General features: G+C 46.2%; 1 protein-coding gene across 4 annotated transcripts in view; it reads left to right on the top strand.

The window, feature by feature from the left end:
• Window positions 1-19,654, top strand: part of CDH23 (cadherin related 23) — a 520,165-nt gene that overhangs the window by 18,795 nt on the left and 481,716 nt on the right. For all 4 annotated transcript variants that reach the window (XM_048859456.2, XM_075130881.1, XM_048859457.2 and 1 more), the window contains exon 2: window positions 7,183-7,254. In XM_048859456.2, the coding sequence (XP_048715413.2) occupies window positions 7,188-7,254 (67 nt within the window). In that variant the 5' untranslated portion in view covers window positions 7,183-7,187. The remainder of the gene's footprint in view (window positions 1-7,182; window positions 7,255-19,654) is intronic.

Raw genomic sequence — 19,654 nt, 5'->3', positions numbered from 1 at the left:
AAAGAGCATTTTTATCATTGCAGTCTCTGCCCCATTGCAACAGGCTTCTGAACCAAAGGCAGAGGTGACCTATAGTGATTTCTAGGGAGGAACTGAGCCAAGACCATAAACGCAGAAGATGTACTCCTACTAATTGCAGCCCCACTCCTGCAGTCTGGTCCATGTGGGCAGAAAGTCAGTGCGGCTCTACACTGTGTGAATGCAGATCTGATTACAGGATTGGGGCCCGTTATCTAAAGTGCTACCCCCACTTCTAGCCAAGGTCATCAGGGTGTTGCATATGTCACAGTAAAACACTCACATTTCTCTATGAAAATGTGCAGCACAGAGTCACCACTGTAGACCTAGGAAAGACTAAAAGGAAAAAAGGCTATGTGTAACGGGCCAATATTGTCTCACTAAAAGTCCCTGTGGGAGCACAGATGAACATGTGTAGCGAAATGGGTGTCACTGGGGAGCAAGTTGTACATCTTCGAAGCACACCATAGTTGGGTGGTCAGAGCACCAAAGTCTGAGCAGAAGTTTCAAGTAATATGCTGAGCAGGTGTGTCTGTGTCACCCTTTAGTGGCTGGATAGCTTAGCAGCTCGAGGCTGCTACTGCCCCTAAGCTAATGGAGCTTGTCATTTAACTTAAACAGTAGCACCTCATGCTTTAGATCCAGAGGTCCCAGGTTCAGTTTCCCTCAGGTGACCCATCCTGAGCCCTTATTAGATTTATATATATAGAATAAACTATATTTCTACAGTGAATCTTTTTAGCAAATAATCTCTTTCAGGGACAAGGCACAATTAAATATTCTCTCCAATGCAGAATTTTAAAGTTCTCCCTTGACATTCCGAAATCCACAATATCAAAACAAAACCATCTCTGGAAACCAGTGTGGAGAAATGCAATATTAATGAAGACAGACAATCAAAATGGCATTTCAAGCAATTACTTATGTAATGAAAAAGTGACTTAGAATATACAACATTCAGATTATCATTCAATTTAAAAGGGAGGCTGTCAACTGTCTTTATTTCTAAATAATTTGAATGTTTTTTCCACTGTCAGTTGTTTTAGAAACACAGTCTGAGAAGCTGGAAAATAACATTTCACCCTCTCTGGCTTGTGGTGGCCCCAGGTCAAAACCACAAATGCAGTTTTCTCCTCTCGTGAGTCTCATGCAGCAGACAGCAGCAGAACAGGATGTTTTGTTGATGTCTCCGTTTGGGCCACAGCAGCATCCTCTCTGGTGCCAGCAAAACGTGCGCCACTCTGGAATTCGGGCTACTTGATTGTGTGCTGGAATGGGACACTCATACTTCGGTTATGATGTGTCACCCACAATGGCAATGCTTTAAAGGGGACCTGCAATGGAAGAAAATGGGTTTGTGGGCTTTTTGGATTTTCCTCAGCACAGCCTGATAGGTTGTGGGGGGAAGGAGGGAGTAAGACGGCAATAGGAGGGGCTTGTGACAGAGTGCTGGGCAACAGCAGCTGAGCCAGCACTCTGATCACTGCAGCGCTAATTAATCACTGCAGAGCAGATCTCACTTAAGAAGAGCTGTGCCTAACTGATGGGTGAGGAGAACTAAGTGGCTAATTAAGCCATCAGGCAGATGGTACAAAAGGCACAGGAAGGAAGTGGAATGGGAAGAAGCAGATTGCTTTCCCCTGCTTGTCTCAGGAGCTGAGGACTCCCGGGGGCTGTAGGTATAAAGCTCTATAGCGTACCAGGGTCATGGGAATCCACACGGTAAACAAACTGCATGGGGTGTTTTACCAGCAAAAAGGTCTCTGAGCTGTGTGTGTGGACTTGAGCAGAGGCAGGAGTGAGCAGGCCCTGCCACATGGTTTAAGACTTGTGTGTCATGGGGTGGTTTGTTGTAGGTCTTGTCTAGCTTGTTTTTCCTGGTTGACTCCATGGAGGCTGAACTGGTAAGAAATACCATGTAAGTGAAACCTGATGAATTGAGAGAAGGAATTTATTTATATTCGAACACGTCAGGCTTTTGTTAATATCTATAACTCAGATGACTGAAACATTTGGGGAAAATACTAGTTTCTTTAAGATTCAACATCCCTACTCCTTCAGTTAAAGGCTGAGAACTCTCAATTCACATCTGAGACCTCCACTGAGGTTCATGATTTCAAAAGGTTACATTTTAGAAAATAAAAAAGGCAGAATTTATCACAGTTTATTCCTGAAGAAACCTTTCAGATTTACTTTAAATATCATAACTAAGCACCAATTCCCCCTCACCCCCAAACACACATGGATATATCAGTTTCTTTTTCTTTGCAAATCACCTTTAAATATTTCTTAATGATGCATGAGTTCGGAGATCTAGAGGGCCTCTCCACCAAGAGTATAACAACATTAATTTTAAGTTCATTCTGACACCTCCCTTACATAAAATAAATAAATAACATCTAGTTAGTGAATACTGTGAAGAAATATTTGCCTTGTTACCATCAACATAAAATGATCTCCCAACACCCGGCATCTGCCCCCTGACTGCAGAGGTAAGTTTAGAATGGAGATTTATCCTCACAAGGAAAGAACAAGGCTATGAGCACACTACCATTATGTCGGTATAACTTGCGTCACTCAGGGGGGTGAATAAGTCTGAGCAGTGTAAGTTACGCTGACCTAAGCACCGGCGTGGACAGCGCTATGGTGGTGAGAGAGCTTCTATCACTGTCCTAGCAACTGCTGCGTGCAGGGGCTGGAGTCATTAAGTCAACAGGAGAGCTCTCTCCTGTCAGTTTACAGCGTCTACATTAGCAGCTCTACAGCACCACAGCTGCGCTGCTGTAAGCTCTGTCGCGTCGCCATAGCCTGAGTGGGCCACCCTGGAGAATGTCTAAGGGCTTGATCCCAGTCAGGGCAGTGAAGTTAACAGAGGTCTTTCCATTGACTTTGATGGGATTTGGATCAGGCCCTAATTCTCTTGGGTCATCTGGTCTGGTGCCCAGGAGCCAGTGCAGTGTTGCTGCCTATAGAATATCCTTGAGTGATCTAGTTTTATGAATCAGATAATGGTGTATCCATCACTTCCCTTGGAGGGGACCTATTCTACTCATTTGTTTGATAGGGAGCACTTCCAGTTCTAATAGTGGTGAGTTGGCCTCACAAGTTTTGGCTTTTCAGATTAGGTTGGATCCTTTAGCAAACTATCTGGACCCTTGTAGTTCTGTTCCGGTGGGCTGGAAATTTCCAAACAATAGCCTCCCAATGGTTTCTCAGCTTCCATTCCCAGCTGGGCAGGTGAATGAAAAATGGGAAAATCAATAAATGAACGCTTACATACCTTTCCATTTTTAAATTAATGTTGGTGCCCAAACCTTCCTTACTACTGGGCGCAAACCATCTCTTGCTCATTTTCATTGTGTTATTTCTAGTCTCCTTTGGTCTCTGTTGTGATGAAACTTTAGAGAAGGAGAAGGGAGGATGCTCTTTGGCTGAGGGTGTGTGAATATTATCCTGGAAACTTTCATCACAGATGAGGGAAAAGAGCATAAAGGTTGCTCCACAATCAAGAGAGAGCCCCGAGTATGTTCATAACTCTGACTGCTTACAACCTGGGTTGAAGGTGCTGACCATGGAGCTGTTCCTGGCTGACCTTTAGCAGGACCACAACAGAAGGCCCTCTTATTGCATTGTGATCACACTCTGCCCTCCCCTTCCCCCTCACCGCCCCTGAGTTAGAAGCCTTGCTGGATTCCACGTGAGTTCACCTCCTCCTTGGTCACAGCAGCAGGTTTGGAAAAGCAGCAATACTGGGGGAAAGGATTCAGATGTACAGGATTAGTGAGAGTGGGGGAATTTGCACCTTGCATTCCCTGGCTCTTCCATTCCTAAAGGCCATGCATGATGAGAAGAGGAAGTTCTTTGTTCTGTGATGGGCTAAATAGATGGGCAATAGCAGTGGAAGTTGCTCAGTGGATTTGATCCTGCAAGACGCTGAGCACTTTGGTGGCAATTGAGAAAGGAGCACATAAGCACATGCTTAACTTTATGCAGACGAGCAGCCCTTGGGAAGTGAAGCATGTGCTTAAGTGAGTTCTTGTACCATGCAGGATTGACTTCAATGACTTGTTGTGTAGGAAATCTTCCCAGAATTCAAGTAGGACAGAGACTTTTAGGGCCTTCACAGCTTGAGGCTCAAGTTATGTCAATTTTGGCAAGATGGTGGAACCCCCACCACCACCCCCCCATAGCAAGTAACTTGATGATGATAATATAGATTCATTTGCACATACACTGAGCTGTCGTTATGAGGTGAGGTGGCACAAACCAAATGCTGATATACAGTCCTGGAGCGAGGTGGGGGGGAGAGAGAGCGCCTCTATATGATAAGAGGTGCCATCTTACAGATAAGTCATTAAAGTAAGGTCCTGTCTGCCTGTTTGTGGTGGTTGCAGTCCAAGTGGGAGTTCCTCATATCAAAGCACTTCATCCAGGATCCACTGCTTTATTAATCTGCCCCTTGAGCACAACAGGTGTTACATAAAATGAAGTTTAGCGCATTTTAGTAGCTGTATACATGCTTTTGTGTCAAGCTCCAATTATTGGACCGGATCCTCTGCTAGCATAAACCAGTGTAGCTCTGTTGAAGACAGTGGGGAATGCTGATTTACAACAGCTGAGGATCTTGGCCTTAATTTTACAGCATCAGAAATGTGGTCAGTGATTTACAGATAGTCCCCATATATGACTGATCTATCCCCAACCACTTAGACTAAGGCCTCCAGTCCCTCTGAGGAGAATCCTACCCATGCTGAATCAGCAGGACTCCATGGAGGCTTGAGTCTGCCTGATCAGATCGTTTGCAGGATGTAAGACACAAGACAAGACACAACAAGAGATCATAACAAAGGAAGGAGTGGTCACGTGGGATAGAGATGAGAATGGTTACAAATAAGATCACTTGATTGTTACATGTACATTTTGGTTTTTTTCTGTTTAAATGTCTATACATACACACATACTCTCTGTGTGTGCATAATACCTGCATAATGTATACTTGCCTCCAGGACAGTATATATTTTACCATCAATCATATAATTTGATTTTATTTTGATTTCATTTTAAAATACAAATTTTCTGTGGTTTGGAGATTTTTGAGGTTTTTTTTCTCCTTGTCTCTTTTTTATTTAATCATCCAAAAACAATATAAGCATCTGACTGTTCTAACCATTTCTGTTTGCATTTTTAATTCTGTGGCTTCATTGTAAGAAGCCATGTGCTCTGTTAATACTAGCCTGGGAAATTCTAGAAGCTAAGTGGGGTGCTAGAGTGCTTATTTGCATGCTAATGTATTCAGTGTTCTTCCAGCTCATAACTATTTCACAGCAGTGCTGGTGTTTGAGAGCTTTGGATGTGCTCATGTGTTTTCAGTTATTTTCTACATTGTACTTCTAAATTCCTAGTGAATTTTTAGCGATTCCAGTCCTGATCTCCCACGCCGTTCTGCCAGTACAACTTGATAATTCACTGCTATACCAATCCTGGGTTCCCATAATGCACTGCCAACACAACTTTAATCCTGACCTCCAGCATTTCACTGCTGTCCCAATCATCTCCCTCCTAACAACGTGTCCTGTGCATCTCAGCCCAGACATGCAGCACCCCTGCTGCGCCAGTCCGGAGTCTGGAGAGCTGTCTTCTGAGTAGACACTGCTGATCATGCTGAATTGTGTCATGATTCTTATGATCTGAGTAAACATCCACTGGAGACTAAGAATAAAACATTGCTCTTGTTTTGATTTGTGACATGAGCAGTCATTTGACCCTGGTTTCCAGCTACAATGGGACAAATTCTTCCCTGGTGTAATTCCATTGACTTCATGGAATTAAATTAGGGATGACTCTCACCCAATTATTTTAACCCTTTGATTCCCACACCTGGTTTGTATGTCGATGTGCAAGGCGGGGGAGGAATGAGGTCTGCCATAGACACAGTTGTATGGCATACAGTCATAAGACTACATACCTGTAATACTTCTAGACGTACCCTGATTGGATCAAGACAATTAAGAGTAGTAAAGACATTCTTTTTGTCCTAATGCTATTCAGATGCAGATTGTCAACTGAAATTTGGAATTTGGAATTTGAAAAGTAATGGCTTGTCAATCACAGTGGAATTTTGTAAAGAATGCAGGTTTTGGACTACCTGGAGCAGGAAGGTGCTAATCGCTCTCTTTGGCTCTAGCGAGCCTGTCCCTGGAATACAGGGTTTTGTTCAGGTCATCTCAGTAAATGCTAGAGAGATTCCAATAATTATTATGAATATCTAATGAAGCAAGGTTAAAAGAGCTAAATATAGTTTGGGATACTGAAGGGAGACATGATGACTGTATGTGAAGAATTTAAAACCAAAGAGGGAGAGGAGTGGTTTAGAATAATCCAAAGGGCTATAAATAGGAGTAATGAAATTTAAAATGGGCAAACGAAAATTGTCTGGGCATCAGGAAAGATTTTCCTAACAGCAAGATATCAGATTGGGGGCGGGGGGTTGGAGGGAGGGAATCTCCCGAAGGAAATAGCTAAAGTCCCATCTCTTGGGACATGTACAGTTGCTTTTAATGAAATATTAAACTGTAGGGTCCAATCCTGCATAGCCAGAGTTATGGACTAGATAATCTGATGTAGGTCTCTTGTATCTCTAATTTCCATGAAGCTGTGTAATTTAGCATTATGGACCTGATCAGTACTTACTGTGGCTTCTAGATATCTCTGTTCACGTCATCTGAATGCCCACCAAGAGGCATCCTTCTGCTTCCTGTGCCCAAACAACATGTCACCACGCACTGCCAGCTTTAACCAGTTTCTTGGGTGAGGTTGGTGGTGGCTGCAGGCTGGGCAGCAGGAACTGTCACATGGTATTTTTCATGGACTGACTGTATTTCTCTCTCTGTCTCCCCATACTAGTTGCAAGTGGTGAAGGCTGAGACTTTCAGGGGTTTCCCATCTCCTAATAGAATGACCCTGGTTTATCTCCTTCAGCCAATATGTTTTGGACTTGCTGCCTAGGTGTGTGATAATTGTGTTTGCCATGTCATTGCTGTAACCCATGTTGGGAAGGGATTTTCCCCCCCACCTTAGCTGCACAAGTGTGCTTTGGGGGAAAGATGTCACCCACAGAATTGACGAACTTGAAATATTAAATTTGCCTCTCCTCTTCTTTGTCAGCAACCATGAAGTGTCGCTTTGCTGCCAGCAACTTTCTGCACTCCCTCTTGGTCTTGGAGCTCATCTGTTTGGGTAAGTAAAGTTTCTCTCTGTTCAGTTATCCTTTCCTTTTCCCTGACCCATATTTCTATTTCAAGCTTTGTGGTAGCACTGAAACAGCTTAACAGTTGCATGTCTGGGGGTTTATCTCTGGGGGTACAAAGGCTTCATCTTTCGACTGAGTATGTGCTCTCTCTAGCCAGCTATACTGTGATTGAAACTATTGTTAGATAGATGCCTTTGAGAAAAGTCACAGAATAAACCAGCCACCACTCCAGAAAATGGGGGCTGGGCAGTACGTAGATGCTAAGCGCTGTGGGGCAGGGACTGTCTTATGTGTTTATATGCATAGTATGATGGGGCCCGGCTCTGTGATTGGGGTCCCTAGGCACTACCATAGGAATATAATTGTTATATTGGTGGAGATCAGTTCTGATTGAGTCTGTCAGTTGTTGATAGTTGATGCTTATCTGCCAACAGGGTCTGCTGTCACAGTAGTCCTAAAAGAGAATCAGGACCTTCAGTTTTCTCATTTCACACTGTGATATGTTAGATTGAGAGAAGGAAATATGTTCCCTTATGAAAATAAGACCTACTTAGAAACTACATGCAGTGTGTACCTTGTTTGTTGCTTATTGTTCTGCTGGAAGGTTTTGGATGAGGGGTCAAAATCCTTGCAGACTTTCACGCATTACAGATGCATGGAGCCCTGAGCAGATGCAAAATTTGTATCCACATCCGATCCGCAAAAATGGTCCATGGCTATAAAGTGGCTACCCAAGGATTTGCAGGGCTCTACAGGTACGTGCCAAACCAGCTGGCAGCTCCTGGGGGCAGTTTTTTGTACCAGTGTTGGTAGTGGGTGTTTTCTGTCTGTTCATGCACTGTGGACCAACTACATCCCAAATACTGTATGCTATTCTGTCACAGCCTCCCGCTGACCAGTTTTCAGATTTAGAGGGCAGCACTAAGGATATGTCTGCACAGGGATAAACAACCTGCGGCCGGCCTGTCTGCTGACTCTGGCTCGTGGGGCTGAAAAATTGCCATGTGGCTGTTTGGGCTCAGGCTGGAGTCTGAGCTCAGAGATCCTGCCAGGGTGGAGGGGCCCAGAGCTCAGCTCCAGCAATTTTTAGGCCCTGTGAGCCCGAGTTTACTGTGGGGCTTTAACCCCTAAATGGCACTAGAAAGAACTGTAGGTTAAATCCTTCATCATCTGGCATGTGGGAGGGTGTTAAGTTAATACCCATTGCCTGCCAGCGTGAGGCATGATGCAAGACAATCAGCTGAGCTGTTGAACATGGCCATTCATGCTTAAGGAGGGAACTTTGGCTAGGGTGGTGAGAGCTCCCCCATAGATTTCAGTCTGTTTTACCCAGGGGCTGTCGTGCTTCAGCGGGCACACCCTCACTCCGGAGTGGTTCTCCTTGGACACGCCACACACGTTTGGTAGCCAGAGTGTGCTGGCAGCAGAACTCAGGCTGGATGCAGAGCACCTGAGGATCTGGCCCGCTGACTTCATCTTTTGTGAAACAACCTTGCAAGCGGTTTTACATCTCTAACATTCAACAAACCAAAGTGCTGAGACAAATAAGCGAGGTGACACCCTGCCACAGGGTGATTGGCCCTTTTAAGAGGGAGCAGGGCCTACTGCCCTTGTGGTTCATCCTGACTGTCCCCCAACTAGGCTGACGAGAGTGCACCTAGGTTCTGTCGGAGGAGACTAGGAGAGTCCGAGTCCGAGAGGAGTCCGAGGTAGGAGAGACCTGTCTGAGTGCAGACCTAGAGAATCAGGAAGTGGTAGGTGAGAGCTGCTGGCGTAGGAAAGGACAGAAGAGCAGCAGAGAGCTGTCAAGAGGTGCTTGGGAGAAAGCTCCAGGGGACCCAAGAGAGAGGATTTCTGGTGAGAACTGGAAAAGAGCTGCTGTTTGCAACTGACCAAATTTGGAACCTGACAAGCAGCAGGCTTGGGCAGTGGCCCTCTGGGAAAAGGGAAGATTCAGCTTGGCCAGGGGAAGCTGAGCTCAGAAGCAAGAGGGTTGTTGCTGGAGGATGGATCTCCAGTGCAGGCACAGAAATGACAAGCAGGGAGGCCAGGGTAGTGCAACACTGCAGGAGGGGGAGCCCTCTGGGCAAAGACCTAAGTGGGGACCTGCAGGAAGAGCCTGGGAACAAGAGCTTGGTCTACTAGGGATGTTCCCTGAGCCAGGGTTGGAGACTCAGGCCGGGAGGCCTGGGGAGTGGAGCACTAGAGAGAGCTCATTGCAGGGAGGTAGTGGTAGAAGAGTCAGGCGATTGGTCCCTCTCAGCAGGAAGCCTGGAGCGTGGGGCCTGGGAACAAAATACTGCTATTGACTCTTGGATGGGCGATTTGGAGGCCATGACTGGGGCGAGGAATGGAAAATCTGCCATGTTTGTATCTGCTTACTGTGGGAGTTGGAGAGTGGTTTTACTACAAGGGAATTACTGCACTTGTGTATACGAATAAATTATGCCCAGAAGCAGGCTTTGTGTCAAACACAGAGAGACTATGTTCCTTCTGTGGACAGACAAAAAGGGAAACTGAGGCTGGGTGCACATGTCATTCTGCAGCCAGCCTCTATAGGGTGCCCCCAGCAGGGCTGCCCTCCTTAAGGACCCAGACTATAAGATCATGTCCCTCTGACTGCTGTCTTGTTTTTCTCCTGCACTTCATCTCCAGCATGATTTTAGTAGCTCCTCGCCTCACGATTTCCTAGAGTTGGGATTAAAGGGATTACAAAATTTCGGATTGTGCACAGCATGAGTTCTAGCTCCCCATTCTCAAAAGAGTGCCCACTAAAAGCTTCTGAGACCTGAAGGAGCAGTGAGACAAGGAATGTGGAGGAGGAGGCTCAAGAAATACAGGAACTGCTCCCCTACCTCAACCAATTTGAGGAATCTGGAGGTGCACCTCTGGGAGCCTCTCGTTCTGTCCAGTAGAGGGCAGTGGTACACACACCTAGACCTAGAGGGACTGGGCTTTCTCTGGTCCTCTCTTTAATCCCAATGCAGCCAGTTGTGCTAGAACGGTTATCAGTATGATAAGTATCCCTTTAGCCTTGTGTCTCTCGAAAGTTAATATCACTGACTGTGTAGTACATATCTAATACTAAAGCAATATTATCAGGATGGAGGCAATACCACTGGCACTGATCACTAAATTGCCTTTCATTTCAGTGTATAGTCTCTGAACATCACATCTTCTACCTTCCTGAATAGCCACATGATCTACCTGCATGCTCCTGCACCGCAGGGTTTGTTAACAATACTGTAAGAAACACATCTCAAAAGGGAGCACGCACAATATGGGAGATTCCCCCATCACCTCCCCCCCGCAAATTAAATTCAAGACCATTAATGCTCCCCCACCCTGCTTTTTCGGAAGGGGGCTGCTGGGAGTGGAGGATGATTTAAGTGAGGGAAGGGACGTCTAGCTGAAGCCAGCAGTGGTGGAAATCTCTAACATACTCAAGTAGGAAGGTTAGCTCAAACGTTTCAAATGTGGATACCTAAATATAGGCACTTACCCCTATACGTAAAGACTTAAATATGTGGCATGATTACCAAAGGTGCCCAGCCCCCACAAATTGTCCTAGCAGACAAGCGTTCACATCACAAAAAGACACTCCTAAAAGGACCAATAAACAGGTTTCCGCCCAGCAAAATTCTCAGCCCCCTTTCCCAATTTCCTACTGTGACAACCGTCACCTTAATCGTAACTGGAAACCTCCAGAGAAACAAGCAGAAGCCTCTACAGCCTGAAGTAACGCACTAAGCCCCAGAGCTGGGACTGTAACAGACTCCTGTCCTCTGTGGATCAGGCCCAGAGGGGAATGTGTGGTGCCCAGTGAACATTAGCATGCCTGCTAACTTCTAGAAATTCCAGACTGTCCCTTAGCAGGGCAGAAATGGGAGAGGTTTGGGGGTAGCATTGGCTTTCTCACTTCTGGTCCAGACTGAGAGTTTTTAGCCAGGAAGCCTTTCTTTAATGGTGTTACAAATGGTGTTGTCCCGTCTAAACTAGGAAATAATTCATCTTCAACCCCAGTGGAGGAGGGGCTGGAGGAAATCACTCTCCAGTAACAACACTTGTTAGCAACAGAGGAGCGTTTTCCTTGGGTAGATAGAGTCAAAAGCCTTTTCCAGTAGGAGGGGCACAGGGCCTCCAAGTTAGCCATTAGTTCTCATCTGTCCCTGATGATCTTGCGGTAGGTAAACACTGTGCTGAGGGAGTGTGGGTGGAAGGGAAAATACTGTTTCTTCCTTATGATGTTTCTTTGTCTGTACAGCAGGATTAAACGGTGAGTAAATAAAACTTAAAGGAAATTAAAACAAGCAGACAAAAGGCTAATATGTAAAGTGGACGTCAACAGTAGCTACACAAGAGTGGGAACATTACCAGTGTGCGTGGCAGCACTTTCTTCTCACTGTTTAAGTAGACTTCAGCAAGAAGATTATTAAACAAATTGTTTAATATATTCCATGCAGTAACATCCATTCCTTAACTGTGAAACAGCTTTATAATCCCAACGGGACATTTACAGGTAAACCTCACAGCAAGTAAAGGAGACTGCTCTGCTGTGGACCCCCCTGAAATCCTCCTCTCTCCTGCTAAGCTAATGACGTTAGCAGCAGTTTGGCTCATTTCTCACATGCACAAGAACGGTTAGTGATAAAGTGTCGACAAGATCAGCAGCCGCCCTCTAAAATACCCACCTGGGAAAACTCCCACGTGGCAAGGTAACAATGTAACACAATGCAGATCCCAGGCAACATGAGAAGGCTCCCAAGCGTCACAACAAGGCTTAGCTTTTCAAGCAAGTTATTTTTGTCTGTACTTAAACAGGGCCCATGAGGTAGCCAGAAAAGCAGAGTGGTAGTGTCCAACTTTTTGGGAATGCTGATGTGTCGTCAATGCTGGGGATATAGGAGAAGCAGCTCCCTTTCCTCCCTAGTGTATTGTTGTGTCTGGAGGCTCAGTGGCTCTAATGTTGCTGCCTAGAATAAGCTTGTTGTGATCTCTGTATCATCATGTCAGGCATGGGTGCTGGAATTAGGGGTGCCGAAGGTGCTACTGCACCCCCTGGCTTGTAGTGGTTTCCATTATATACAGGGTTTACAGTTTGGTTCAATGGCTCTCAGCACCCCCACAATACAAATTGTCCCAGCATCTCTGATGTCATGAGCCTGCTGCAAATGGTACAGGGTCATGTCAGACTCAGAGAAGTTTCAAATGGCTGCTTATCTGTTGTAAAAGCGTATCGTGCCACCCCAGAAAAATTGGATTGGTGCAGGAATAATTGGTGGGGTGGAAACTCTTTGTATGGGGGTTTGTTTGCCTGTATGTGACTCTGAGAAACAACAGCAAGCATGTCTCCCTTTGATAACACTACACACTTAAAGTAACTGTTGTTTCCCCACTAAGACATAGTAGCAAAAATATGAGCTACATACTTGGCCCAGATTAAGTCCCCTTTGTGCCACTCCAGTGAGGATTTAAAGCTGACCTAAAGGGAAAGACCAGGTTTCCCTCAGGAGCATAAAGCCTGCATAGTTGCCTGACACCTGCTTCCTTTCACATTGGGGACAGGCAAGGGCATGGCCTGGGAGGGGAGAAGGGATGGTCAGGAGTGCAGTCCCTGCCAGCCGTTCCTGCTAAGTAGAATGCTCCCTAGATCAGGGGTTCTCAATCTTTTTCTTTCTGAGGCCTCCAACATGCTAGAAAAACTCCACAGCCCACCCATGGCACAACAATTATTTTTCTGCCTATAAAAACCAGGGCCGACGTTACGGGGTAGCAAGCAGGGCAATTGTCAGTGGCCCCATGCCACAGAGGGCCCCACGAAGTTAAGTTCGTCAGGCTTTGGCTTCAGCCCCTGGTGGTGGGGCTTGGGGCCCTGGGCTTCTGCCCCACAAGCAGGGCTTCGACTTTCCACCCTGGGCCCCAGCATGTCTAATGCTGGCCCTGCTTGGCAGACCCCCTGAAACGTGCTCACAGCCGTCCAGAGGCCCGGGAACCCTGGTTGAGAACTGCTGCCCTAGATGGCTCTAACATGCCCTGGGGGCCTGTTTATCTTCTGGCTGGCCCCAGTATTTAGGGGAATGGAAAGGTGCTTTACAGCCACCTTTGCTGCCTTCTCCTGAGCGCTGTGCCTACCATGAGCAGCTGAGAATTGAGCCTATATGTATATATTTAAATTGATTCCAAATGGTTTCCGGATGACTCCTGTTCCTCAGGCTCTGTATCTCTGACCTACATTTATTTGTATTCCAAATCCGCCCCCGCCCCTCCCAACACTTCTTTTTCCTTCTCATCTGAATTTTGACAGCCCATCTTCTTGGGGACAGCCATCATGTCAGAGACACAACTCGCTCTTTACACTGGGATGCACAGAAGAAGAGAGAAGTCATGTTTCAGGACCCTACCTCCTTGCCCCTGTTCTGTCTATCCCAGGTGCCTATCCCTGGGGTATCTAAGCACCATAGCTGGATCACGGGTGGTCTGTGATCTGACAGATCAAATACATCAAACATCCTGATACAGCTGGTTTAGAAGCTGTAACCATGATTTCTAATGTACTGTATAATATAAATAAGGCATCATGAGAATCAAGACGAAGTCTGCTCTACAAAGCCAAGGCCGCTCAGTCTTTAGAAAAAACTGCCCACTAGGGGCTTGAAATGAAATGCGTGTTATTCAGAGGTCTGCTTTGTATGTGGCAGGTGATCTCAGAAAGCAGCTGCCCAGCAGGGCGTGCAGAGACTTTAGTGGTCGATTATCGGCAAGTACTTTCAACTACTATTTTAAAAAATTGCCTGGCCACAGAGAAGGTCTTTTTGGTCTTGTGAATTTTATCTTCCACCTTGTAACCTCCCACCCTGGAACACCAATCAGTGCGCGCTGACTTCCAACACTCCGGAAGAGTAATTAGCATTGAATGAACCATTTTGTCTGTGTGTGTTGTTATTTTTCCAGGTGCTTAGTACTGGAGTCCTCAAGGCACTTCACAAGTACTGATCCTGTAACCCTCCCTATGCTCCTGTGAGGTAGCCATGGGAAAAGCATTATCCCTATTTTAGGGAGAGAGTAAGTGACACAGGAGGTGTCTGTGGGAGCCCAGATGAGTGAGTACGTAGGTTTCCCAACTCCATTCCTGTATGCTAAATGCTTGATGCCCCTTAGGTTACTTTTGTTTCCGTATTTCTAGAGGGTGAATTTTGGCACTTTGGAAAGTGTGCATCCAAAAGCACCAGCTAGGACCAGGCACATCAAAGCTTCCAACACAGATCTCTGAGCTGCTGGAACAATTTTTGTACCAGGGGTGCTGAGAGCCTTTGAACTAAACTGTAAACCCTGTATATAATGCAAACTACTTCAAGCACCTGTAAGCACCTATAAGATCTCTGCCCCTTCACTTCATTGCAGCCCTTGCCTGGGAGCCTCTCCCAAGCTGTCTGTCTGTCATGCTCACTTGTGCGGGGATGTCAGACACTTGGGAATAGACTGAAAGCACCAAACTTGTTTTGGCTGGTGTGACAACCTGAATTTGAATCCAGTCTTCAAAGAGGTAAAACACTGATGTTAGCTATTGCCCCCAATCCCTTCTCCACTCTATATCTTTAAGCTGTGAGTGCTAAATCCTCCTCTTTGCCCATTTTTCTTCCCTGTTATAAGTTTGTGACCTTAAGGCTGCTAAGGCTTTTTGTTTTCCTGCCAGTTCTCTCTCACTACAGGTTTTGGCAGCTTGGCAATACATCACTTTCCTGCAGACACATGATTGTGAGCTTTTCTCACTCCAGTTGCCCCTTTGCCCTTTACTTCCAATGCTAGCAATTCACCATTCACTGCTATAAACATCCCCAAACTCAGAAACTGAAATCAGTGCACCTTGTTCAAGCTACTTGGTCCTTCCCAGAATCATTATTTCTGGCTTTCTTTTCCTTTTAGTTTTTGCTGTGTAATGAACCAACAGCAGAGGGCAACAAAAATGATTAGGGGGCTGGAGCACATGATTTATGAGGAGAGGCTGAGGGAACTGGGATTATTTAGTCTGCAGAAGAGAAGAGTGAGGGGGGATTTGATAGCTGCTTTCAACTACCTGAAAGGGGGTTCCAAAGAGGATGGATCTAGACTGTTCTCAGTGGTAGCAGATGACAGAACAAGGAGCAATGGTCTCAAGTTACAGTGGGGGAGGTTTAGGTTGGATATTAGGAAAAACTTTTTCACTAGGAGGGTGGTGAAGCACTGGAATGGGTTACCTAGGGAGGTGATGGAATCTCCTTCCTTAGAGGTTTTTAAGGTCAGGTTGACAAAGCCTTGGCTGGGATGATTTAGTTGGAGATTGGTCCTGCTTTGAGGACTAGATGACCTCCTGAGGTCCCTTCCAACCCTGATATTCTATGATTCTATGAAACCAGTACTTCTCTCTGGTTAAGTGGCAACCCTTCCCTGCTCCTTCGTATCTTCTCCACCAGGCTAAGGCCAGCATCTGTGTCAGTCAGCCAACCTCTTCTACTGGCAGGACAGAGTACCCAGTGTTTATACCTCCTACTCCTATCAACACTTCATGGATGTTGTTGTAAGCTCACAAACTATGACATCACTACTGATCAGCCAATGGAAAGACTTGATCTAGGATAGCCACCTGAGGTGAGAACCAAGATACTAGTTGGGGAGAGATAAATGTTTCCTTGTAACTGGTTTCACAGGTATTTTGGGAGCATGTAGGAGCAGTGTAATGAGGATCCTGTCTCCCTCTGGTGGCTGGCCCTAGTGACTCTATAGCTGCTACTCATAGCTAACGGAGTTCTCAGTAGTAGAGCCCTGTGAGGTGGTGGTTTATTTTGTTTGTTTTTTGGAGTGAGACTGCAGTGCTGACGATCCTAGGTTCAGTCCCCACTGACTGTGGTGGCTGTCAGTGTAGCAGGCATTGTTTGTTGCGAGAGCACCAGGGAACAACAGATACTTCAGCTGTAGAATGTCTCTAGTACAGATCAGCCATCGAGAGGTGGGCCCGTGGAGATAAGGAGCTGGGGTGGTTGGGGGAAATGGAGGCCATGAGCCTCCAAGTTCAGAGTCATGCAAATGTATAAGGGATCTAAGCACACAGCTCTCCTTTCATCCTGTGTGTGCAGCTAGCATAGAGCCTGGAGGTTTCTCCCTTAAGAATGAGTCCTATCAAATTTGAGATGAAATGAATACATTTCTATAGAAACTTATTCGGGTTCCATGGAAAATACTTACAGTAAGGATATTCTTCTCTGTTACTTACATAGGGTTTTTGTAACTGTCCTGTAGAATTTTATAGCAGAGTCACTTCTCTACAGAGTTGTTCAAAAACCCTATAGAAAAAGTATAATTGTTTTATTACCTTCTACTTTTCCCTAAGGGACATCCAGGAGAAAGGTGAAGCCAAGAAAAGTGCAGAAAGGTGAATTTGGTGCACAAGCAGGACGCTCTTGTCTCAAAATGAGTGTGGCCTTGCTAGTCCATGCAACTAGAGGGCATTAATGATCCTTGGGTGGCAACTGAGTGTGTTGAAACGTCCCCCGCTGCCAGGATGCTGGGATGCTAGTGAACAGAGTGTTGAGGAAGCAGGCAAGAGCTAGGAAAGAAAGTGTAAGCTGTTGATAAGCTTTGCAGGAAGACGGTTCTTCACAGCCATTCTCTGCTGAATTAGCAGTTGGCTTATTGGAGAGTAGAAGTGCTGTTCCTCTTCTCAATTTCGTTGTCACTATCGTCTGACAATGAAATGCCCAGAATTTCATGGTATTCTCTCTTGAGTTTTCCAGCAAAGAAATATCATTCCCCAAAGGTGAACTCTCCAGGCCTGGCTTTTTTGGGTGCCTGATGGCTAGGCTCTAGTCTGCAGGCTCCAACGTGCTCCTGAGACGTATGCTTCTGTCTATCCACCTGTCTCAGATATACACAGCCAGGATTTGATGGGCTCAGCATGGCTGTCAAGGCAACCTCCCTGTTGGTTTCTCTTTAGCCAGCTGGCCCTATGTTCTTCTGAATGCAAGCTCCTGCCTGTGGGGTCCTCCCTAGGAAGGCATGGAGAGCTTGTATTTAACACTACAAAATTATTTTTATTTAAACCTGATATAAGTTTAACACAGCAGCCACCAGGGCCTGGTGTTTACTGCAGCACCCTGCATTCCAGTTCCCTGCCTTGCAGCTCCTTTCAGGGTTGCCAACTCTTGTGGTTTTGTCACAAGACTTACCTTCCTTAAAGCCTCAGCTCCTGGAGTCATGGCACTAGTGAGAATTTCAGCTTTCCTTTTTTAAGCCCCCTCCTCCTGCAAAACAACAACAAAAGAATCTTTCTAGCCCTCCCGGTCAAGGAGGAGAGTTTGAAAATGTGGACCCCTAAAGGTTCAAACACCAGAAGGCAAATAAAACATCCTTAAATATATTATTTACAAAAATCTCATGATTTTGGGGTGTCTGACTCATGATTTTTGAATACCTGGCATTAGCAATACTGCTTACGCAATGTGGCTACTTCACACATTCACAAATTCATATTTCAGCATGGAATTGACTGGGACCATGCAAAACTAATGGGCCATGGGGCAGAGGACAGTGCAGGAAATTCAAAGGCAGGGGAACTATTCAAAGGCACTATGACCCATCCTCCAGCACTTCCTCACCAGTCTTTAGCTGCTGTTCGATAAGACCTAGTTTCAGTGTGTAAAGTGACTTTGAGGGAAATCTCTATTACTTTGTTTTCCAATAGTGCCTGAAGACCCTAACCAAGATACAGGCCCTGGTGTGCTAGGTGGCCCTGAAGAGCTTTCAGAATAAACAGGCAAAGTAGTAGAACGAAAGTATAATTGTTCCTGTTTTTAAAGATGGGGAGCTGAGGCACAGAGAGAGTGATGGATAGGAGGTTATACAGGCAGTCTGTACACAGCCAGGAAATTGAACCCAGACCTGTTCCGTCTCAATCCTGGGCCATGCTCATCCTTCCCCCTGGATGGCATCTGTGGCATTTCCTTGGCTTTTCTAATAGGGCTGGGCTAACGTTTGAGGCAATGATCTGGACTGGCTGAGTTGGCCCCTGCTGGTTTGGTAATTGCCTCCGGGTCAGACTGCACTGTGCTCCAAGAGGCAGCCGGACATTGTATACAGAACCTGACTCCTGCAGTCACTCACCCCTGCTTTCCAGGTGAGCCAGAAACTGGAACCCACAGAAATCAGATGCAAAACACTTCTGACAGGCCAATTAAAATCTCCACTTCCCTTGTTCAATAGTGTTTGCTGTCTGGCAGTTAAACTGCATCTTTTAATAAGTGAGTGTACTGGCTATTTCAGCCCTGGCTGGAAATCAAGGGAAACCCATCTGTCAAATGCACTAGGCCCTCTTGGAAACCTGCTGCACTTCTCTCCTGCCACCTTGCATCCCACCTCTGCCCTTGCTCCCATGATAAATCCGCAATAGTTAATCTTTCCCACTGCTCGGGCAGCAGTTGTTGGTCCACATGGTTTGGCCTGAACTTTCTCAGAGCTAATGAGCCTCAGCCCATGGGGTGGCAACCACTATGGTTCTGGGGACAGGCACACGTGCTCTCAGCCTCGCTCTCACAAAGTAAACAGGGAGTTGAAATAACTGAGCTTCATTATTAAAGGCGAAAGGAGGCAATTATAACGGCGCGAAGGGGGGAAAGTGGTGCTTTGGCAGCATTAAGGCTGATGAGGCAAAAGGCTCTCAGCCATGGGAACAATGCGAGAGGTTAATCATGCGCGAAAACAATAATTGCTGTCTCCCACCCCTGTGCTTCTGCTCGCGCCGCCTTCACCCTGCAGAAAGGCCCTGGTCACTGGCTGCATTCTGAGTCTCGGCCTCTGCGCCCCTCTTAAATCAATCTGGTCTGAGTCAGCAGCAGCGCAGTGACAGGTTTGGGCTGCGAGGGTGTTCTTCCCTCTGTTTTGTTCCGGGCTGCTTTAGTGCTTTATCTACTCTGCATCCTCATCCGAGCCCCCGGGGCAGGGGAGAGACGCAACTGAATCAAAAGACTCCTGGCCCACTTCATGTCCTTACCATCCCTTCCTCTCCTGTCATTAATTTCCTCTGCATGGTGTCTCAGGGTCTATCTACACTCCAGATACTACACCTGCAGCTACATGGCTACAGTGTAGACACTACAGCGTCGGAAGGGTTTTCTCCGCGGCTGTAGTAAATCCACCTCTCCGAGAGGTGGCAACTAGGTCTAAGGAAGCTGCTTCTACAGTAGGAGTTAGGTTGACCTAATTACATCGCACAGGGCATTGACATTTTTCACAGCCCTGAGCAATGTAGCTAGGTCAAGGTAAGTTTTAGGTGTAGACTAGGCTTAAGTATCTCTGCAGTTCCCCCTGTTGGGATAGCTGAACACCCTGTGTGTAAAATGAAGCTTCCCACTTTGTTGA

The sequence above is a fragment of the Caretta caretta genome, chromosome 7 (genome assembly GCF_965140235.1).
Source record: "Caretta caretta isolate rCarCar2 chromosome 7, rCarCar1.hap1, whole genome shotgun sequence".
In the NCBI taxonomy this organism is placed as follows: domain Eukaryota; kingdom Metazoa; phylum Chordata; order Testudines; family Cheloniidae; genus Caretta; species Caretta caretta.
The sequence above is the reverse complement of the archived record's forward strand: the minus strand, read 5'-3'. Positions and strand labels throughout refer to the sequence as shown.